Below are 24,972 nucleotides of genomic sequence, written 5' to 3'. Positions count from 1 at the left end.
CATCTTTTGATGGGCATTTGGGTTGTTTCTCCTTTTGGCTATGGTGAACATTGTTGATATGGATAATTAAGCACACAGTTTTTGTTTAAACACCTGTTTTCAATTATCTTGCATGTATACTCAGGATCATATGGTAATTTTTTTTTAACTTTCTGAGGAACCACCAAACTGTGGCAGCATCATTTTACATTCCCACCAGCAATGTACAAGGGTTTTAATTTCTCAATTTCTATATCCTCAAATAAAGAACCGTTATTTTCTACTTCATTGATTATAGTTACCTAGTAGGTATAGAGTGATATTATATTGTGGTTTTAATTTACATTTCCGTAATGATTAATGATGTTGAGCATCTTCTCACATGCTTATTGGCTTTCTTTGGAGAAATGCCTATTTAAATCCTTTGCTCATTTTAAAACTGGGCTATCTTTTTATTGTTAAATTGTAAATTCTTTGATATATTCTCAATACTAGCTCCTTATCAGGTATATAATTTGCAAATGTCATCTTCCATTGTATAGGTTGTCTTTCATTTTCTTGCTAGTGTCTTTTGAAACAAAAGGGTTTCAATTTTGATTAAGTCTTATTTATTTTTCTTTTGTTACCTATTTCTTTGATACCATATTTAACTGTGGTGCTTCTTTTGATAGCTACAATACGTCAATATTGGCTTTAATTTTTATTATATTAATCACTATCATTTGTCAAATTGCTACCATATGCCTGGTATTTCATTTCCTTTGTGTGTGCTCTTTCATTTTTCTCTTTCCCTCTCTCTCTCTTTCTGACCTAGTTGGTGTTGGGCCATTTTCTAGAGAAAAAAAAAAAAAGTTCAAAAAGGAAATTTTCTCTAAGTCATTCAGTAGGATATGATAGAAGGAGGAATCAAATCCAGCTTTGTCTAATTGTACAGACCACACTCTTTTTCTACTGTACTACGTTTCATTATTGAATAGCATAACATAAAGTTTTTGACTTTGGCAACAAAAGAGGAAATGTATGTTGTATTGGTTTTCTATTGCTTCTATAATAAATTGCCACAAATTTAGTGGCTTAAGAAACACAAATTTATTATCTTATAGTTCTACAGGTCAGAAGTACAATATGGGTTTCTACCAGCTAAAATCAAGGTGTTGGCAGGGCTGCATTCCTTTCTGGAGGTTCCAGGGGAGGATTTGTTTCCTTGCCCATTTGGTGGGTTGACAGAATTCAGTTCCTTGTGGTTATAGGACTGAGAGCCCCATTTCCTTGCTGGCTGTCAGCTATTCCTTGCCGTTCTAGTCTTTAGAGGTTCCTTTGCTCACAACCTTCTTCTTCCATCTTCAAAACCAAATTCCTCTCACACTTTGAATTTCTCATTTTTCTTCCATCTCATCTCTCTGACCCACTCTTCTACCTCCCTCTTCTGCTTTTAAGGACTCCTGGGATTATACTGGCCTCACCCAGATAATCCAAGATAATCTGCTCAATGTCCTTCACATCACATTTGTGAAAACTCGTTTGTTCTAAAGTAGCATGGACGGGTCACAGTGATTAAGATGGGGACATCTTTGGGAGAACAGGGCATTTATTCTCTCTCTCTCTCACACACATACACACAGCTATATTTTTCCCTTAGCTAGGTAGAATACATAGAGTAAGAAGAACAGAGGACTGACAGAACTCATAGAAGAGAAGACTGATAGAACCCTTGAAGTATGATATCAAGGGAGAGGCAGAGGAAAAGAAACCCCCTACTCCTGCCCCCTGAAAAAAAGAGCCTGAGAAGAAGCAATCAGAGAGGTAGATTCAAAGGTAGACTAATCTTAAAGATTATTGTGTGAAGTTGTGCCTGTTCATAACTTACTGATTTCCTCTTTTAACTTGGAAACAATTTTCTCCAAGCACTCCTGCCCCTTCTTTTACCTCCTAATCCAGTCATTGTTGATGGTGCTGATTCTTGGGCAGTGACCAGACAAATTTCAATTTTGCACATAATATCCTGAAATATCTCAGAACACTGAGCCAATGAATTGCTAAATTGGCTGAACATTCAGAGACCTCTTTTCCAGGAACATCTTGCTCCAGGCAATAGAATAATAGATCATGCTAGAACTCCCTAAAGCAAGGTAGCTGTGGAAAGCTGCAATACCTTGATGGCAGATTCCACTGCTGGCAAGCAAGATACTGACCTCGGGTTTTCAAAAGGAGAGACCAAGCAGGGAATCTGCTGGTGTCAATATATTATTTTTTCCCCCCAACTGAGTCCATAAGTTCTATGAGATATAGACTTGTGTATTGATAAGTATTAATTTCACAAAAATATTTCAGTGGATTCGGTGTTATAAGCTGAGGATCTAAGGAGCCTCAGTGATAGGGAAGTCAGAGAGGTTTCCATCAAATACACCAATATTTTCTAAAACTGAAATACAGGAATATAGAAATTCTAAGCAAGTATATATGAGAAGTAAAGAAAGAAGTGATCTTGAGGAGGATAAGTCCAAAGCTAGTAAGGATGATTTGAAATCACAGGACACAAGAGATCAAAGGAAACATGAAGATTAACCCAATCTTTTCATTTTACATTGGGGAAATTAAAATACAAGGAAGGGACTTTTCCAAAATAACCTAGTTGCTGGCAATATCACAGGTCTCCTGACTTCGCCTTCAATGTTCTACCTCCTGGGATGGTCCATAGCTGACGGCTCTACTACCAGTTGCTAAATGGATTATTTTCTCTCAGCTACTTTATTCCGGGGCCTCAGTGAGGTGGATAAAAATGTGAGTGAAACACTGCCACTCACATTGCTTTAAACACTGTAAGCAATTCTAGCCCGCTCTACTGGAAACTCAGTTCTATCATCTCTGAGCTTAAAGAATGTCTTTTCCAATGTACTAGGGGATGGCTTATGAAAACCAATGAACTCTAGTTCTCTCCCAGGGGCCATCATACCTAGAAAACCAGAAGACAGTTCACAACTCAAAACTCAACAGCTCTGCATAAGAGATTTACCACTGGATTCTGGGGAGCGAAAATAGGAAAGAGAAAGTAGGAAAAGAGGTTAATGGTTTCACCTCTGCCACATCTGACTTTTTGCCAAGATTTTTTTTTTTTTTTTGGTTCCATCACCTTATAAAGAGCAGGAGCCACAATAAAGAAATCCCTGAAACCTATGCTTCCTAGCACATTACAGAGTAAAACTAAAATAAAACCACAGCTATTTTCTTCTGTTCCAGATTGAGAAATTAAAAAAAAAAAAAGTCCACATTTTAAGGAGTCAGTTGTCCTATCTAGGCCACCCAACCCTAGCATTTATGCAATTAGCCAGTCACACATTGAACCATTAAATCCTATGATCCCTGTCCAGGCAATTTACTTCTTAAGAATAGTGAACTGTTGCCAGTTGCCCTCTGTAAAATAAGAGGGAGTTTCAACAGCCTAGATCCTTCACCGATCATCCTCCTTTCTTTGGGTTTTTGTGGGTCTAAAGCCCTCCTAAGCACAGACAACAATGTTGAGAAAGGAGATGAAGAAAAAGGATATGAAGCAAGCAACAAAGGGGACTAATTAGCCCTGGCTATCTTACTTCAGATATCTCTGCCACTTCTCAAGACGAGCTACTGAAGTTATAGATTCGAATTTTAGGTTACAGGGGTGGAGTATCTTTTGCTGCTGTTGTTACACAAAATACTCTATGTGGCCTATCACAACTGCAGGGAGGACTTCTCCTGCCTCTCTCTCCTGGGTATATGGACATGCATTATCCAAGCTGTCCCATTCATCTGGTATCCACTGATTTCCCAAACTCTCCATATCTCATCATGCTCTACTGTACTCTGCTGGAAAAAAAGAGGTTTACTCTGTCCCTATATAGAGACATTAAGTTCTCTGTAAAAGTCACAACACACTTTTCCAACTGGGAGCCAACTGTCCGTTTACTAAAACTCTGCTCTCCAACATGTTCTGTTGAGCTACTTTGACCATTCTCAAGTGGCTTCTGCATTTCTTGATAAACCCGGTTGCCTTGAGTCTTACTAGCAACTTGTGATCAGAAACTTTGGCACTGGCTCAAAGTTTACCTCTCCATACTTAGTATCATCATCATCACCATCATCCTGGATAACAGGTTATCAGAGACAGATCTTTATCATCGGGTATCTATTAATCTATATTGTGAAGTGAAGAGATCCAAAACCAAGAACACTTTTAGGATACATCCTTTTTCTGCTTCATTGAAAGGTACAAAGTTTATATCTAATATGTACAACACATCTTTAAACCACTGATCAAAAACTTTTAGAAATCCCAACTGTTAATGACACATCAGATTGCCTTGTACAACAGTTCACATAGAAATGGCCATTATCCTGTCAGTACTTAAAACTAAGGCAAACAGGTAGCGATTACACCTCTTCCTTCAGCAATACTTACTGAAGGCCTATCATGAGCTAGGAACTGTTCTAGGCACTAAGAATAAATTTGTTTACAAAATGGGCAAAATCTCTACTCTCATGAATATCATTTTCTAGTGGAGGGAACAAATTAAGCAAGATATGTAAGATATGAAATTAGTAGAGGAAAACAAATTCTTCAGAGGAAAATCAAATGGGGAAAAGGATAGAGCTTTGCTTTGATTTCGGTTTGGTGGTAGAGTGGCGGGGGTAGTGAGAGAGTGAAATCACAGTCTTAAATAGGAAAGGCCTCTATGAGAAGGTGAACTTAAAATGACTTGAATAAAGACCTGAGGAAGAGAAAAGAACAAAGAATACAGACATCTGGCAAAGGGCCTTCTAGGAAGAGTTGCTATCAGGTGCAGGGGCCTTGAGATGAGCCTGTACCTGGTATATTTGAGAACTAACAAGGAGGCTATCAGAGCAAGAGCAGAGTGAGGAGAAAAGTATCAGGAGATGAGGTTAGACATCGCCTAAGCGGCATATGTGTGCATGAAGATTCTATGGTATCTTGTAGGTCATTAAAAGGAACTGGCTTTTACTTAGAGTGAAATGGGAAGCCATCGTGAGGTTTTAGATACAGGACTGACATGATCTGACTTCTGTTTTAACTGTTTCATGCTGGCTGCCATATCAAGACTGGTCTGCAGAGGAGCAAAGTCACAATCATGGAGACTAACCATGCAGTAAGAAACTACTGCAAGAATATAACGAGAGATAAATCTTAATTGAATCAGAGAAAAAAATGGTGGTTATAAATGATGGTTTCTGGCCTTTTTTTTTTTTTTTTTTCGTCTTTTTGCCTTTTCTAGGGCCGCTCCTGTGGCACATGGAGGTTCCCAGGCTAGGGGTCTAATCGGAGCTGTAGCCACCAGCCTACACCAGAGCCACAGCAACCCAGGATCCGAGCCACGTCTGCAACCTACACACAGCTCATGGCAATGCCGGATCGTTAACCCACTGAGCAAGGCCAGGGATGGAACCCGCAACCTCATGGTTCCTAGTTGGATTCGTTAACCACTGAGCCACGATGGGAACTCCAGTTTCTGGCTATATTTTGAAGGAAGAGAAAACATGCCTTGCTGACAGACTGGATGAGGGATGTGAGAGAAAGAAAGGAGTGAAAGATGACTCTAAGATTTCTATTCCTAGAAGAAAGAACCAGAATTGCCATTAATTGAGATGAAGACTGCAGAAGGGCTAGGTTTTTATGGGGAGGAATAGGGAAATTGGGAACTTACTTTTAGGACACTTTAAACTATAAAAGAGTCTAACACAGTGAGTTTTTTATTATTATACATGATGAAGATAAGTATATTTCTGGCATGGAGAATAAGGCCATGTTACATTTTCAACACATTCATTACTTTTTTTTTTTAACCTTTTTGGTATTTTTTTTAATTGGAGTAGATTTGGCTTACCAAATCGTATTAATTCCAGGTGTACAGCAAAGTGAATGTCATACATATGAATATATCCATTCCTTTTTCCCATATAGGTTATTACAAACTATTAAGTAGATTTCCCTAAGCTATACAGGAAAATAGGTTCTTGTCAATCATCTCTTTTATACAGTAGTGTGGGTATGTTATTCCCATCCTCCCAATTCTTCCCTCACCACAATGGTGTCACCTATGGTAAGATTGGTTGTGAAATCTATGAGTTAGCTTCTGTTTTATAAACAAGTTCTTTTGTGTCATTTTTAATTAGATTCCACATATGAGGGATATCACATGATATTTGCCTTTCTCTGTCTGACTTACTTTACTCATTCATTACTTTCATTCAAAATTCCTCAAGGCCTCAGCAAGAATTATTTGTAAACTAGTTTAGAAGTCATCCTGAAAAAGATTTCGACATCTTGAATTTGTTTCAGAGTTTGCAGTGACATTCTGGCCTAATTTTTCAGCCTAGCTAGGTGGGATACCTCTCAGAGGGATATTAACACGGATGAAATTCTGGACGAACCTTAAGGATGCATTTGCTTTGAGAAAAATAGCCCCAGTTTGGGTACCAGAAATAGAGAGGCAACACCTGACACTTGAACCCATGTGTTCACCAGGGTTGGAAGAATATGACCAAGCATTTCATCTGAGAAATTACCTCCTGTTGAAGCAGTAAGAAGAACCCTTCAGGTGAGGAGCTATTTTTCTTGCCAGTATAAACCATCTACTTGCATGGTGCTTTTCCCAGGGAGCCTTCCTTCATGGCTCTCACTACAGAAAGTCCTCCTGTGCTAGGAGCCAAGCTCCCTTTCCCCATATGTGGTCCTACTTTCCTCAGGGTTGTAACCCCTGTACTTCATTTAACAAGATTAAAGTAAAGTGAAAATGAAGAGCAAGGTGTAAGAGGAAAATAATGAAGACTATTTATTTAAAGGAGTTTGAGTAAATACATTAATCAGAAATGCAACCTAATTCCATTTACTTCTGAAATGCCACAAAGTAATATTAAGTCAATGCATTCAAAAGGCAGCTATGAAAGCATAATATCTAACAGGAACTATGTTACCCACTGGCGTAGGGGGAATTCAAGGATAAATAAAACAGGGATCCTACCCTTGGTGAACTCAGAATCTAATGGAGAAGGTAGATGATTAAACAAGTAATTACAAGGGAATTAGTAATAAAGGGACATACAAAATGTCAGAGACCCAAAGGGGGAACAATTAAATCTGTCGGAGGAGGTTGGGAAGAATTTATAAAGGAGATGACATTTGAGCCAAGCTGTGAAAGAAGAGAAGGAGTTTGCCACTTTATCAAGAGAGATCACTGTGTGACAGGCAGGAGGGGCCTAGGGCTTGTCCAGTTTTGGGATCAGGGAGGTGTAAAGAGTGGTCCTGGTAGAGGTGACATGGGGAAGAGTGACAGGAAAAGGAGACTAGAGAGACAAGCTGGGAGGAGACTTGCTTTGCTAGGAGTCTGTCCTTTGTTCACTGGGCAACAGAGAGCTCTCAGCCTTTTTAAGCAGGCAAGTGACATGATCATAACCATAGTTTTTTTAAAAAAAGTAGGTAGCAGAATGAAAGAAAAGAAAGACACGATTCTCAATGGCAGTGGCACAAGACAGATCAAGAAAAGCAAGAATAAAATCGAGTTTCATCCTTAACAGAAAGAACCATGAACAGATCCACGATTCATTTCCATTCCCCTTCCCCATCCCCTAAACCTGTCATCACTCCTCTGATGACATTAACTGTCTCCTTTCATTATCATTTCATCAAGCAGGCAGTGAAAGAAAAGGTGTCCACACAGACAGATAGATATAGGAAGTTGGTATCCCAGACAAAACACATGAAAAACCATCTCCTTTCCTTTAATGATTTCTATCAGAGGTTATAAGGAAAGGAAAAATCAAGAGCATGGAACTCTAACCCCACTTTGATGTAGGACAGGGAAACCCACCAGCGCTATATTGACAAACGATCAGCGGTGCGCACTCTAAAAAGAATGACACATCTCCACTTACCTCATAACACACATTCATTTTCAGTGATGTTGCTAATCTATTTCTGTCTGAGACAGTTCTTTTTTAGAGTATAGCTTTGGTGTACCCATAGCTTCTGAGAACCACTTTCTCCCCACTGTCTCTCTAAATCTCTTGTGGTTCCAAGTCAAGGAATTCTACAGACTCTACCCTAGCAGGAACTTTGAAGGCATCCCAAACATTGCTATAGAGAACCTGCTGCTTGTCTTCATCAGGCCCAAAGCATCAGAGCTCTGGGAAGAATTTGGGAGGCCTCTTTCTGATTGATGTTTAGCTTAGGTGAATACCTACACCTCAATCTTCAGATTAAGTCTCTCGAGCATATTCTTTTTTAGCATAGTCTGGAAAATACCAAGGTCATATCTTAGCTTTTTGAGTCAATAGCAAGCTAATTTGCTCTTTCTATAGTAACACTGGAGACAAGCAACAGTTCAAACAATTTTCATTATTAGCATGGAATTAAATTTCACACACAATTTTCAGAGACAGCGTTACAGTGAATCTCAAGTGTTTTGGTCACAGAATGCTTTTATAAAACTAAATAACCAAAATAAAACTAAGAAACAAAATCAACTCCTATTGACCAAACCAAAAAAGCAAGAATCATCACTTTTAAATGCACTCCCCCTTTAAACTCTTACAATGCTTGTAGACTGCTTAATTTGGCACTTAATCATATGCTGATTTTTACTAGTAGTTAAATTTTTAGAAGTATCATTCTTGCCTTTCTTGTAATAAACTAAAGATAAATTAGGAATGCATCAAATCAGACTGTAAAAAAACCTATCACAGGACAGAGCAGCGAGAACTGAAAACTAGACATTGTAAATTCAAGCCCTTACTGATGTGTATGAGCTGCTCAATCTTTTTGTGTGTGTGTGTTTAACAACAATAACAAAAAAGATATGGAATTAAAAAAAAATAAGGGTAATCTCTTATACCTATCATATTAACCAAAACACTTAAAATTTATAATTCACATACTCAGTGTTGGTAAGGCTGTTGTAAAACAAGTGCATGACTATACTGCTAGGTGTCCTTTAAGTTGGTGTAATACTTTGTTATAGGAAACAGCAATACGTTTAAACACTGTAAAAATGATTTTGTAACTCTTGCATAAAGTAAAAATTCTGATTAAAAAAGGCTTTAAGTATCAACATATATATTACATCTGAAATATAAAAAGAAAATATTAGAAATAACTTATGTGTTCAAAAATGATAATGGTTAATTAAATGATGGTATATAAAACTGATGTAGCATGCATAATAAAAACTCTAAACAAATTAAGAATTAAAAGAAAATTCCCCAACTTTATGAAAGGCGTAAAAAACTTACACCCAGCATTATATTTAATGGCGCAAGATTGACTACTTTCCCATTCAGATCAGGAATAAGCAAGGTTGTCCATTCTCAATAATTCTATTTAGCATTGTACTGGAGTCCTGGTGTAAAAGGCAGAACCAGAAGGCATCTATATTGGAAAGGCAGAATAAAATGGTCTTTATTCATAGATGCCATAATTGTCTACCTAGAAAATCCCAAAGAATATATAAAACACTTCTGGATCTAATAAGTGAGTCTAGAAAGTTTGAGATTCATCATCAACATATAAAAACCAACTGTGTTTCTATACACTAGCAGTGAATAATTAAAAATTTAATAAAACAATAGCATTTAAAATGAATGTGAAATACTCTGATTTATTCTAATAAAATATGTGTAAGATTTGCTAAAAACTACAAATCACTTCTAAAAGAATTCAAAGTTATAAATAAATGGAAAAATAGACTATGTACATTGATTAGAATACTCATTATTGTCAATTCCCCCCAAAATGATCTATGATTTTGAAATCTAGTCAAAATTCCAAGCTTTTTTTGGGGGGGTAGAAATTGACAAGCTAATTCTAAAATAGAAAAAAAAATTTAATTAAAAAAATTAAAATAAATAAAAATAAAATATATACATAAAGGACCTAGAGGGAACAAAACAATTTTATAAAAGAAAAAGAAGTTAGAAGACTCATACCACATTACTGATTATTTCAAGACATAATATAAAAGTAAGATCAAGACAGCAAAAGGATAGACACAGATCAATGGGACAAAATATAGAGTCCAGAAATAGAACAATACATATATGGTCAATTGATTTTTGACAAAGGTGTCAAGGCAAATCAATAAAAAGCATAGACTTTTTAACAAATGGTATTAGAATGACTGTACATTCTATCTAAAAATAAATTTGAACCTTGACCATATCTTACCTATGTTGAAAAATTAACTCCAAATGGATCAACAGAAATGTAAATCTAAAACCTAACACTATATATAACACAGGAAATAATCTGTATGACTTTGGATTAGGCAAAAATTTCTTAACATAGGACACATGGAACATGAGCCATGAAAGAGAAAAATGCTATCACTGTGAACTACATTTTTTTAAGACCAAAAGCTCAAAATTTGTGAGCGATATTGTTAAGAAAATTAAAACCTACACACTAGGGGAAAAAAGTTGCCAAACACATTTCTATTACTGAACTGTTAACCAGAATATATAAAAATCTTTTACAACTCAACAATGATAATTATTTTAAAAAAACAGACAAAAGATTTCAACAAATACTTCATAAAAGAAGAGATAAGGATGTCAACTAAGCACACAAAAATAATGCTCAGGATCAACAGTCATTACAGAAATGCAAATTAAAACCACCACAGATACTACTAAGTACCTATTAGAATGGTGCCAACAAAAAGAAAATTGGCAATATCAAATATTAGAGAGGGTACAGAGCAACTGTAGCTCTCATATATTGCTGGTGGAAAATGTAATATGGTAAAGCCACTTTGAAAACAGTTTGATAGTTTCTTATAAAGTTAAACGTATCCTTACCATATGACTCAGTAATCCCACTCCTGAGTACACTAGGGAAGTGAAAACATACGTCCACATAAAAACCTTTACACAAATCTTTATTGTGGCTTGTTTTCATAATATCCCCAAACTGGGAATGATCCAAATATTCACCACCTGGTGGATGAGTAAACAAATAATCCCCATAATGGAATATTATTCTGCATTAAAAATAAAGAGACTACTAATATATGAAACAGTTTGAAAGAATCTCCAAAGCATCATGCTAAGTGAGAGAGGTGAAAATTCAAAGTATGGTACCATTTATATGTATGATACCATTTATATGAAAAAACTGTAGCATCAGAGATCAGAAAAGTCACTGCCAGGAGCTGGGAGTGGGAAGAGGAGCCTCATTGCAAAGAGGCATACAGGAACTTTTTTGAGTAATGGAAACAATCCGTATCTTGATTTTGTTAGGAGTCACACAACTGTATAAGTTTTTTTTTTTTAAGTTATACAGCTGTTCGAGTTCCTGTTGTGGTACAGCGGAAACGAATCTGACTAGGAACCGTGAGATTGTGGGTTTGATCCCTGGCCTTGCTCAGTGGGTTGAGGATCCGGTGTTCCTGTGAGCTGTGGTGTAGGTCACAGATGAGGCTTGGATCTGGTGTTGCTGTGGCTGTGGTGTAGGCCAGCAGCTACAACTCCCATTAGACCCCTAGCCTGGGAACCTCCATGTACTCTGGGTGTAGCCCTCAAAAGACAATTAATAATAATAATAATAATAATAATAATAATAATAATGTTATATAGCTGTATATCTAAGAAGGATGAATTTTATTATATGTTAATCATGCCTCAATAACCCAACAAACAAATAAAAGACTGTCATGCCAAATGTTGAAGAGGATGTGGAACAACTGAAATCTCATTCACTGCTGGTAGATGTGGAAAAAGGTACAACTACTTTGGAAAACAGTTTGATATTTAAAAAAATAAAGTTAAACATATACTTCAACAATTCCACTCCCAGTATCACTCAAGAGAAGTAAAAACATATCTACCCAAGCATTTATACATGAATCTTTACCAGTCCGATTTATAATGGTGCAAAACTGGAAACAACAAAAAGCTTATAAATATAGCAAGTGAATGACCAAATAAAGTACAATAAATCCATATAAAGAATATTACTTGGAGTTCCCATTGTGGCTCAGTGGTAGTGAACCCGACTAGTATCCATGAAGATGGAGGTTCGATCCCTGCCCTCACTCAGTGGGTTAAGGATCTAGCGTTACTGTGAGCTGCACTGACGGTCACAGGCATGCATTGCTGTGACTGTGGCATAGGCCTGCAGCTACAGCTCTGATTCCACCCCTAGCCTGGGAAATTCCATCTGCTGTGGGTGTGGCCCTAAAAAGACCAAAAAAAAAAAAAAATCACTTATCAATAAAAAAGAATGAACTATTGACATCGTAGCACTATTCACAACAGCCAAGACATGCAAACAACCCAAATGTCCATCGACAGTTGATTGGATTAAGAAGATGTGGTATATATACATAATGGAATACTACTCAGCCATAAAAAAGAACAAAATAATGCCATTCGCAGCAACATGGATGGAACTAGAGACTCTCATACTGAGTGAAGTAAGTCAGAAAGAGAAAGACAAATACCATATGATATCACTTATATCTGGAATCTGATATATGGCACAAATGAATTTTTCCACAGAAAAGAAACTCATGGACTTGGAGAATAGACTTGTGGTTGCCAAAAGGGAGGGGGAGGGAGTGGGATGGATTGGGAACTTGGGGTTAATAGATGCAGACTACTGCCTTTGGAATGGATAAGCAATGAAATCCTGCTGGATTGGGAACTTGGGGTTAATAGATGCAGACTACTGCCTTTGGAATGGATAAGCAATGGATAGCACTGGGAACTACATCCAGTCACTTATGATGGAGCATGATAATATGAGAAAAAAGAATGTATACATATATGTGTAACTGGGTCACCATGCTGTACAGTAGAAAACTGACAGAACACCATAAACCAGCTATAATGAAAAAAATAAAAGTCATTATATATAAAAATGAATGAACTATTGATACATCCAATACCATGGATGAATCTTAAAACATTATGCTTTTAGGATGAAAGAAGACAGACACAAAAGGTATAAAAATATAAATTCTAGAATTTTATATAGAGAATTTAATACACATTTTTAGATGGCTACTTTTAAAATTAATTTAATTTGGGTATAATTGTATGTGCAATAAAATGAACCTATTTTAACTGTAGCGTGTCATGAGGTTTGATAAATACATACACCAGTGTAACCATCACCACCACCAAAAACATTTCCATCATCTCAAAAAATTTCCTTGTGCTTCTCTGTGTTCACTCTTGTCCCTCTGCCCCCAAGCATCCACTGATCTACTATGTTACTATAGATTAGTTTATATTTTCTGGTATTTTACATACATTCCAGATGTACCAAGAGTTCCTTCTTTTTATTGATGAGTGATACTTCTTTATGCTTAGCATAAATTTATTTAGTCATTTACCTGCTATATTTATGAACTAACCAACTGGAAATATGTCTTAGGCTATAAAAAATGATTTTATAACATCATGCTGGAATAAGCATTAAATAAGATGATGTAATTACATCATTTAATATTTGGTAAGCATGTAATCAAAGATAGTAGGAGACTACATCTTAGGTCAAATAATTTGCCAAATGTCACAGCTAGAAAGTCAGGTCTGTCCAATTCCAAATTTCCTAACGATGATGCTGTCTTAATACCCAGTATAAAGTTCCTAGAATTTTCAGGTACAAAAGTCCCATTTTCCTAATGTTTTAGGGGTGGAGACAAAGAAGGGAGATAATAGAATTTTAACAGGCTAAGAAAGGTTTCTTTCTCCATACTTAAGGGGTTTGGAAAACTGCTTAAACAGTAATTAGAAGACACTCAAACAGCTTTCTGCTAACCCACTGGGAACAGATCCTAAATCCTTGAGTGGACTGGGATCTTGCCTATGTAACTAGTCACCAGAATCCTTTTCTCACTTTCCACTGGATATTCTTAGCAAATGTTACAGTGTAAAATATCAAAAGGGAACACCAGAAGCTATTCTAGGAAAGTGAGCTGTTCTTTGACACCAATGATATTCAGAAGGGCTTCAAGTTTAATTTCATTCATGTATAAGAATCCCTTAGTCACATCTTAAAATGCTGTATCATCTGTCTCTCTCCCCCGACATGCTCAATGGGTTATTTTGCTCCTGAAATCAAGAAAGACAAAGAAAGAAACAATCCTGGTTAATCAAGGAGGAACTACTTTAATAGATGAGCAACCCATTGATATGACTGTGTGACTGTGTCTGAAGTCGGTCTCTTGGCAGCTCCCTGCTGCTGACAGGCATCCTACAAAAGGCTCCTTCCTGGGTATGGCTGCCTCAGAGACAATCTTTCCTGACTGTCCCTTTGCCTCTTCAACTCATTTACCCTGGCCTGCTTCCCACTGAAGTTCTTTCTTTCATTTGGTTCCTGTTCCATTTTTGCTTGCTCTCTTGAAACTTGATACTTCGGACCATCCTTTTGGTTCCCTAGCTTTACTAATAATCTGGTTCCCCTTTCGCAGTCAGTTCTACCTCATTTCTCTACCAAATCATGGCTTTTGAACTTGTTTCAACCTTCAGATCAGGGTTCTAGATGCTCTTTTTCTTCCTTGTTCTCCAGGGGCCTATGCTTGTAAAAGGGACTTACAGAGAGCTAATTCTCTTGTAGTTATGGGGGCTTCTTTCTTGGCAGACTGAAAGATGCCCCAGTTCCCTAAATTGAGGCCTTTGTTGTCACTCTCTGCTGCCCTCCAGTGTCTATCAATAGGATTACACTAGTCAGAAATGAGTTCCAAGACCAGGCTCTCCTGCCCTTTCTCTGGCCCATGAGTGTCTTCTAGTAGGACACTAGACAGTATAGTTAATGGAGATGAGATTTGTATTCAGAACCCATCAGGCTTTAACCCAGCCAGCATTGCCATCACAACAGCCTCTGAAACCACTGCAACTCCCAGAGAAATTCATTGGTGATGACTATCCTGTTCTTTCTCCTGAACTTGAGATTATCTAAGACATTCACAAATTCCAGGTTTATGGGAATGCATATTCACACAGCTTGTTGAAGGTAAGTGAGAACCTCTTCACTTGGTTTCTTTGGAAAGTAGAGAGAGATGCAGTGTCTCAGATGCAGTGTCTAGCAGCTAGCCTCAGTCTACCTAGGTCCCTTACGATTTAGCATGAGAGATTCACAAACGCTGTCTATGAGCTGAGGGAGAAATAACCAGATGTCTTACTATCCTATGTTTATTAGCTCTTCATACATGAGTTGAAACTCTAGGCCCTGAACTGACAGACATCACTATGAGGCTACCTGGAATGATGCTGGTACTATGTCCACATTAAAAGATGCAGCTCTTTTACTGGAACAAAGGAGTAAGAGAGTTGTCACAGACTAGACTCACACTTCTGGAAAAGGTCCTCTAGCCACTACTGGAAAGGCTGTTCTATACTCGGGTGGAACCCTTCGTGGCAAACCTCTCTGCCTCCAGTTTAAAGTAAGTCAAATTCTGTTGACCAAGCTTTATATCAGACTCCCATTTAACACAAGACAATCCCCAAATGGATTGACAATAGCAATGGGTATTGTTAGCCCGGAGACCCATAAGTCAAAGGCCAAATCCAACGTATTATTCATGGGAAAATATGTCAAAAGCCTGATGTTTTGCCTCTTGCTACCCAAAAGATTGTCCATTCTAACTAAAGGTTCTTCACCCATTGCTTGTTTGCATACCTGTCATTAAGGACAGATTAAGGACCAGTACAGGGCTGTCATTAATGATTCTGAATTTCCAGACTCACAAACTATCTAAAGAGGAAATCCCTCAAAGAGACTCAGAAGCTACCTCTCTACCAAGCACAACTGTGCAAAGAATCAAGTGTCAGTTGTCCATATTCTTTTTTTTTTTTTTTTTTTTTTTTTTTTTTTGTCTTTTTGCTATTTCTTGGGCCGCTCCCGCGGCATATGGAGGTTCCCAGGCTAGAGGTCCAATCGGAGCCGTGGCCACAGGCCTACACCAGAGCCACAGCAATGCAGGATCCGAGCCGCGTCTGCAACCTACACCACAGCTCACGGCAACGCCGGATCGTTAACCCACTGAGCAAGGGCAGGGACCGAACCCGCAACCTCATGGTTCCTAGTCGGATTCGTTAACCACTGCGCCACGACGGGAACTCCAGTTGTCCATATTCTTGCTAAGCGAATATACTTCCTCTCTGGGGAAAAGCAAATCTCCCGGAAAATACTCAATGGAGTTCAACATACCTTCCACCTTCTCTTCAAGAACCCCAACTGTTCTCTATTTCCAAAAATCAATGAGGGGGTCTACCTCTTATGAGAATACATTGGTCTCAATGTGGTTAGCACCCACTAGTAATACTTGCTCCCTCTCCTCTGACTTTCAACCTCCTGAAAAAACTCCATGAGACCTTAAGAAATTAGACCCCTGAGTTGCTAAAACGATTTCCACAGTTAGAGGATAATGAATAGAAAATTGCCTTCCTAACATGCTTTGATGTCATTTGGCCCATTAACTATCTGGGTCTTTTCCTAGCTCTTAAGTGACATCTTAACATGATTTTCTATACCAAAGAGTTGTGCTCTGTTCGGATATTATTTCTTGAGATCCTGGTCTGGAAAAAATGAATTCTGTGCTAAATCGAAAAAAGCCCTAAGATAGAATTTCTGAGCTCACCTCCTCCCTGATTAAGAGGTGTCTATGTGGTGAGACAAAGTCTCAGCTGTTCTAGAATAAACTCCCCTCCAATCAACAAAGGACGTTCAGTAAATCCCAGAATGTGTTATATAGTATTGGCAATTCCTTCTATAACTTTTCCATAATGGTTTTATTACTAATGTCCCAAGCCAGGTAAGAGGATTTATCTGGTTTGCAGACCGGCAGTCACATCCCGGTAGCTGAAGACCTTCTTCACCTGTGCCCCATCCTTGTGTATGCTGATCTGGCCTTGGCTTATATGACGTTAAAGGTCTAGCTTGGTGGACTCTATTCTCATAAATGTTCCTGTTTTTATTTTATTTTTTATAGAACCAGAGCCAGAGGCATCAGCACTCCTCTCCTTGGGAATAGGAATTGTGTGCTGTCAGAACTTCTTTAAGGTTAGAGGTGTCAATCTGAAGGTTATGAGTGTCTGTTGTTTTAACTTGGGAAAATAATTTTTTCAATATTACCAGAAAACCCTGCTTCAAAAACCAAATGAATGCCTTTTGAAGTATTTCAAGGTGACCATCTTATTTATGCCAGGCTGCCAACCATAGCTAAATGTCCTTTTCTGAAAGTCTATCGGTTTATCTATTTTCTGAAAGTCTATCAATTCTGAAAGTTTACCGGTATATAGCACTTGGTCTTGTTATGGGGATCTTTCCTGAAAACTCTGCAGCTGTCCCTAAAACTGACAAATATAGCATCAATACAAAAAAATCAAAAATCTAGATAAAGTGGCATTCCCTCAAAGTGCCAGGGCCATATGAAGAGAGATTTTGGGAAAGGCAGAATGTTAAAAAGGCCCATTTTAGGGAGTTCCCATGGTGGCTCTGTGATAATGAACCCAACTAGTATCCATGAGGATACGGGTTCGATCCCTGGCCTTGCTCAGTGGGCTAAGGAGCTGTGGAGTAGGCTGGCAGCTACATCTCTGATCTGACCCCTAGCCTGGGAACTTTCATATGTCATGGGTGAGGTCCTAAAAAATAAAATAAAATAAAATAAAAGGCCCATTTTATCAGTGTGGGCAAACTACACCAGAATGTGTAAGCTCCACAAGAGCAGGGGCCATCTTTTATTCACTGCACATACAACAGCAGTGCTAGGCATGGCACAAAATGAATGAATGAATGAATAAATACTCCCTGATAAAGAAAGTCATAGTCAAGTGTTTGCTGTGCCTGTGTCAAGACATGGATTATAGTCTGCAGGAACTGACAGTGGCTTTGTACCAGCAAAGAGATTTGTGCAGGTGTTCTAATATATCACTACATGCTCTTCTAAGTCAACAAATGCCTTTGGGATATAACTCTGCATTTCATTTCTGAAATGACATTTACCCAGATGTACATGCTATAAATGTTACCATATTGGTTATACAGATAGTCTTTTCCAAGATAACGTGCTTTATGGCTTAAACCATTCCTTCTGACCCCACCGTCCACATTAGTCAAAGTAATGGTATCATCCAATTTCATGACTATCAGACTATTTCATTATTAACTCTGGTGCAGATGACCCCTAGTTTTACAGACCATTATTCAAGATCAACAAAATATTTCAATTAAGGACTTTCTACTGACAAAATTACTGATCTATATATTTCACTCCTAGCAGGTTCATATACCACTCCATTTTCCTCCACCAAGAATATCCTTTTTATAAAATCTTTTCCGTACTATCTACACTCATCCCTCTCTTCTTCACATGACTTGTTGATTGCTTAGTAATCAAGTGCAGGCTACCACCCCAACCTACTGAGACGTACATGTGGGAGAGGGCCTTCTTCTGTTTTCATACAGCTTAAGGGTTGCGATGAAGGCTGCCTCCTGGGGCCTTTTATGTGGGCCTGCCCTGGCCCCCACTCCAGCCTCTTGTGTTCTAGTTAGGGGTCATTTAGACTGGTGAGGGTGAAATATTATCAAAGAAATTCTATTGACTACATATTAGTTTGATATGTACTGTATCAGAATCAGTTTACGATACAAAGGGGTGTTCTACTGAGGCTAAAGCATAAGTGACTATTAAGCAAAGTTAAGATTTTGTCCCTAAGAGCCAAAAGAAGTCAAGCAAAGGGGACATGTTTCTTTTAGTGGGAATATTGTTCATTAGACCAGGTTGGGGGGGTAGGGCAAAAGAGAAGGGAAGACAATTTCATTTGAAAATCAGAATTTTATTGAATAGGATCAAGATAGGAGGGGAAATAAAAGGGGGGGGGGTTCCACATAGCCATCTTCTGGAGTTGTTTTCAGGTTTCCCTACCTGATGTTGACTAGCTGAAAACACTGATTTTACCTATGTACCTCTGCCACGCATAACATCAGAATTTATTCAACATCTCCAAAGAAATACATAATTACTTCTCTTAGGTGCTATAGCTATTTTCAAGACGGGTTAAGTTCCTGCAATGGAAATGCACCGTGTTTACTTTAGACTGAAGGTTTAGAAATTGGGGAATAACTGGCCTAGAGGGAATGTTACCAATTCAATCTAAAAAAAGCTGTAGATATCTTGGGATGGCTTTGCAGTATAAGAGTTGTTGCCAACAAGCTCCATTCAGGACATCTGATGCAATGTCACAACCTAATTCATTCAGCTTTATAAAAACTTATGTATATTGGAAGTAAATAACAGCTGGTGACAAGGAACAAAAAATAATGTGACATAACTAAAGAACATAGTCAGGCCTTTTCCTGTTGGTCAGACACAGAAGGCAAAGAGCTATAAATTAAATAAACAGTGTGATAATTATCTGGGGAAGTTAAGATTCTTTCACGATGGACAGAATAACAGAAAAGTGAGATGTTTCAGGGTAGCCTGTATTAGGCAGCATTTGATGAGGAGATACAGAATATGAAAAAAGAGGTCTATGAAGAAGCTGAAAAGTAAAAGTAAGGAATAAAGAAGAGAAATTAAGAAACGGCTATTTAAAGAGATTAGCCTAATCCTTAAGGGAGGAAAGATAGTCTAGATCCTGGTTAAATCAACACACACACACACACACACACACACACACACACACACACACACACACACACACATTTTTACAAACAAAATTAATTCCAGCTATTTTCTCATCAACACCTAACTTTCTCTCAGTTTAACAATCCACCTTTTCCATGAAGTAATTTATAACTATTCAGCCCTACAAAGGCCTCTGTACTTCATGGCTTTTTGCTGCACTTAGAGATTAAATCCTGGTCCTGATTTGCACTATTTATTTCGCATCATTTATATGTCTTATAGACTCCAACTAGAGGGTAAGCTGGAGTCTATTTTAAAAAAATTTTTTTTTGTCTTTTTGCCATTTCTTGGGCCGCTCCCGCAGCATATGGAGGTTCCCAGGCTAGGAGTCCAATCAGAGTTGTAGCCGCCAGCCTACACCAGAGCCACAGCAACTCAGGATCTGAGACGTATCTGCAACCTACACCACAGCTCACGGCAACGCCGGATCGTTAACCCACTGAGCAAGGCCAGGGATAGAACCCTCAACCTCATGGTTCCTAGTCGGATTCGTTAACCACTGCACCACGACGGGAACTCCTAAGCTGGAGTCTATTTCCCCATTCCTTGAATTTGGGCTGATCCTGTGACTAGCTCTAGCCAACAGAATGTGGAAGAAGTGAGGGCTTGCTAGCTTCAAGTGTAGTCCTCAAGAGGTTTTCACATTTCCTCTTGCTCTCCTGGAACCCTGCCAAGATGCCATATGAATAAGCCTGGCCTGGGCTGCTGGTACATGAGAGATCACAAGAAGCAGAGAAGAGTCAGCTTAGCTAAGGCACCCTAGATCAGGCGGTCCCTAACCAGTCTAGCAGTTGATCTCAAAGTATGAGTGAGCCCAGCTGAAGCTAACCAATCTGTAGAAACTTGAGCTAAATAAATGGTTCTTGGAATTCCTCAGAGAACACAGTGGGTTAAGGATCTGGTGTTGCTGCAGCCGTGGCGTATGTTGCAGCTGCGGCTCAGATTCAGTCCCTGGCCTGGGAACTTCCATGTGCCCAGGTATAGCCAAAGAAAAGGTACTTGTTTTAAGACAATATGTTTTGGGGTGATTTAAGTAGCAAAAGCTGTTGAATAATTGAAACATACACAATAGTTTTATTCTTCCAAAAAAATTCTTAATCACACTGTGCCTTATATTATCTTAATAATATATTATTATTATAATATATATTATATTATCTTAATCACAGTGTGCTTTATATTAGAATCACAGGGTGCCTTCTATTAGAATCAAGTATCTGTATTATATTCATTTGTGTATTCTCACAACACCTAAGTTATACTCTGTTCATAGTAGGCACTCAGAGTTTAATAAACTGAAATGAATGTCAAATGAAGTTCAAATTCTGCTGTTCACCGGCATTATTAGTGTTTCACAACAAAAGGAAATACAAACCACAGTAACTGTTTAAGAATCAAATAACTACTGAGAGTTATACTGGCCTTATATTGTTATTCTCATTATGAACCATTACAGGCCAGTAACTATTAGTACTTGGAATATACATGGCACTTCAAGAAAGTTAATAAGTGAGCCTTAAGTTCCCTTCTCAAGATTTAGCATTAACTGAAATTAGGATTTTGATAAAAATATGCACATATATATTTGATACATGAATGGGCATTGTACTGCAATTCTGCTTTTATGAGCTTGGAAATACAGAAATTATAAGCTGGCAAAGACAGAGATTTTGATTTGCAGTAATTCACATTAACAGCTGGTTTTCTAAACCCAGAAACCTGACAAATGGGATATGTATGTAAATACACTTTAAGTGCTATAGAAATGTAAAATATCATGAAAGCCTGTGTATTCAAAATGCCATTTCACTTTTTTCCTTAAGAAGTAGAAAAATCGGAATAGACAGGACAGCTGAGAAAGGATGAATAGTTTTGCTAGCCACATCTAATTTGCTTCCTAATAAAATTCTATGGCTTTTAAATGACACGGCTATAATGGTCTATACAGAGATGATCTCATCAAATATTCCACATTTTGAATATTTTAAAAATTACCATTCAATTGATAGGGTCTGAAACACTCTGAAGCAAAAGAACATGTAAGCATGATCAGAATAAAGATATTCATAAACCAGTGAGGAAAATACACTCAACGACAGTAAATGAATATCCTTGCTGCACTGAACTGAGGACAAATCCTCTTTTTGTTTGGGGTGCCTGTATGAATCCTATAACTTGCCTCAACTTTAACTTCTTTGTTTAACTTCGGCTATAATATGGTTATTTTGACTTCTCGAGAGGGCATAATGGTTAAGGAGATAGTAAGGTGGATAACTGAATCAGGACCTTAAAAAGATTTAGACAGGCTAAATAAATAAGAATGATTAAAAAAAATCTATGTCGTTAATAACATGTCTAAAAAAAAGGAGGTTAAAGGGAGCGAGATTTCAATGTTGGTCTATAAAATCACATATACGGACTAGATAAGGAATTGGTAACAATGCTATATATGAAAAAGATCCGATTACTAGCAGACAGGAAGCTCAGTAAATCAGGATAGCAAAACTGTCCCACAAACTGATGCATTAATAAAAATATGAAGAGTGAAAGGGTCAGGGTTAAGTGAGAGAGATTTTAGCCAACTTAAGAAATACCTATATTATAATCAGATTGTCCTAAAGTGGACCCTGCTGCTTTGGGACAGCAAGTTCACTTCAAGGAGAAGGGTCAAGCACAGTCGGGGGTGCTGAATAGGGATTCAAGTATAAAGTATCATTTATAGTCAAGTATCATATAGTTATACTATTTGACATTTAAGATCAGCACCCAGCAGCGCCCTGCCCCCCATCCACATTCATAACTCTATTTAAGGATTCCAAAGAGTATAGGCAAAAGGACACATATTCAAGAATACCTAATCATGTTTTATTTAGGGTCAAGATATCTCCTTTGAAAACATAGTTCCAGGCTTTCTATTTACAGTTTGAACATCTCTTATATAGTTCATCATATGATCCCTTTAAAATGATGCTCACTTTAAGTTCTGAGAATGACTAGGATGAACAGCAGAGAGAGAAATATTTTCAGCATGGGATGTGGAAAGATAATTTTTCTCGCACTGATTCAACCTACCTGAGGCTTGCTAATCATGAGCGAGAGACGTTTTTCACATCATCTAAGAAAAAGGTAAGCTGCTTTAGGAGAGACAGATATAAAGAGAAGTGATAGATTAAGTGATAGATTCACTAGGAAGAAGCATACTCTTTCATGATTCAGTGAAATTTTGGAGTTTTGATTTTCAGTGCTAACACTTCCTAAAAGGAGCTCTGAGAACAGAAACCTAACAGAAAATAGGAACTTAAGCATAAAAAACAGTGCTCACTGAGAGCTCACAAGTACTTGAACATTCATCCCCGGCTCAGATCCACCTTATCTTGGCTGCGCTTTCTAACTTATTCCCTTAGTTAACATTTTCTGTGAACACCAGTTGCTTTCCATAGGGACCAAAACCACAAACTTGAGAGAATGACCACATTTCCCTTTCATGAAGAGTGAGAAGGGAAAATTTTTTCCTTGGATGTTTTTCTCCAATGAAATTCAATTTCTGCTTTCCAAGAAAAGCCAATTGGCTCAGAAGTCTCTGAGAAGAAACAGCCAGGGTAAAGTCCGACAGATACCACTCCATAAAACCCTAAGCAAAATCCCAATCTCTCAGCCTTACATTAGCCAAGGGGCTAAAACCTAAAAGTCACAGTTGAGTTGCTGAATCCACAGGTAGAAGGCCTTACGTGTGGAAGGACATACTCAGCTCCATTTGGGACCATGCTGGGAAAGCCTTTATGTGTAAGAGAACCCCCCACCTCAACCCCTAAATATTAAGTTGACACACGTTTCCAGGACACGGTCTGAATCCTCAAACTTTGGCGGATCTATAGAGACACAATTTTCTGTTTTCTGCTTAACAGGGCTTTCCAGAATTGTCATCAGATGACAGATTACACCACCCATCCACAAGGATTCAGGGGTAGCTCAGGCCATCCATTATGGGTTAAAAGCTGTTCTAGCATGAATCGAGTCACAGTGGTAAGGAGACTACCAATACAAGGGGTCCTACAGCTTTAAGAAATACCCTGGGCATCTAAAAGTTTTCAGAATGCAAACTTTGTCAGCTCTGAAAACAAGAGGCACTGCATCATTATGGCAGCAGAAACAAAGCCAGCCCCCTTTTAAAAACAGACAAAAAAAAAAAAAGATTGTTTTAATAGGAGAGAACATCAGTCATTGATTCTTACTTCATTCACACTTTCTATCCAACCCCATCCATCTTCAGAGTGAAGAGATGACAGAGCCCAGTTAACTCTCTCCCTCTTTCAGCCCCCCCATACTGCTCTTCTATACCCAATCCACCAAGGCCTACCAACCCACCCTTTTCAAATTGCAATCAACAGCCCTATAGAACAACTCTTTCTATCTGATGGGCTTGCAGAACTCAGGTTGATCTAATACTACCTTTCATCACATGACTTTAATAGGGTCGCCTGTTCAGTTAGCACGACTGGTCAGGGCCTTTGCTAGTCATCTAAAGTGACCACTTAGTTACTCATGGCTGACCTCATTCTACAAAGGAGGGGATGGGAAGACTTAAAGCAACAGGAAAAAGTCACCAAATCAAACCAACAATCCAGACTGTAAAATGTTTCATTTTTCTTAAATCCTACTGCCCCCATTATCTGCTAACAAAAGTTTACCAGGCAGGCAGTCTCTGCATCAATGCACCTGCTTAGCATTGGTTTGCCGAGTTATCTTTTTGCTGTGTCTGCGAAAGCCAACTATAGCACAATGGGTCACATCACTTGAGGGTCACTTGAGTCCCTCTACATTCTGGGTCCCTCCTCCCACCTCCTGCCTTCCCTTCTGCCCACAAAACCTTTAACTCCACCATAGCTAAGGATCCCAGATAGCTAAATAAAAGAGGTGGCCTCAAACACAGGGAAAAACCCTTAGGTCTCCAGTTTGAATCGCCAATGCCAATCCCCCTCCCCTCCCCTTTTCCTTAAGACCTGATGGTCTTCAGTCACACATCTTAAAAGAAAAACAAAAAACAAAAACACAAAGACTTACTTGTCTCAAGTCGATGAAGGCCAACTGCAGCGTGTCCTCCTGGAACCCAGGCACCGGGCCGGATCTGGCAAACTCTGTGGGAAAGAAAAGAGGATAAAAAGCGCCTTTAACTAACCATGGACAGGGAGATTGGCAGACGGATGACAGGGAAGACAAGAGAGGCTGGGGGAGAGGAGGACCAAGCTTCTAAGGAGTCATGTCTCTCTCCCTTCAGCTTCTTTGTTTGCCCTTCAAAATTTGTGTCATCAAAACA

At 38.4% G+C, this 24,972-nt stretch overlaps 1 protein-coding gene across 2 annotated transcripts in view; it reads right to left on the bottom strand.

The window, feature by feature from the left end:
- EXOC6B (exocyst complex component 6B) overlaps window positions 1–24,972 on the bottom strand; it is a 607,614-nt gene that overhangs the window by 125,332 nt on the left and 457,310 nt on the right. For both annotated transcript variants that reach the window (XM_085018912.1, XM_085018911.1), the window contains exon 20: window positions 24,720–24,793. In XM_085018912.1, coding sequence (XP_084875038.1) covers window positions 24,720–24,793 — 74 coding nt within the window. The remainder of the gene's footprint in view (window positions 1–24,719; window positions 24,794–24,972) is intronic.

The sequence above is a fragment of the Sus scrofa genome, chromosome 3, assembly GCF_054392235.1.
Source record: "Sus scrofa isolate SSC_HxYL_T2T_F1_AM1 chromosome 3, Sscrofa_HxYL_maternal_Yorkshire_Landrace_v2.0, whole genome shotgun sequence".
NCBI classification, from domain to species: Eukaryota; Metazoa; Chordata; class Mammalia; order Artiodactyla; family Suidae; genus Sus; species Sus scrofa.
The sequence above is the reverse complement of the archived record's forward strand: the minus strand, read 5'-3'. Positions and strand labels throughout refer to the sequence as shown.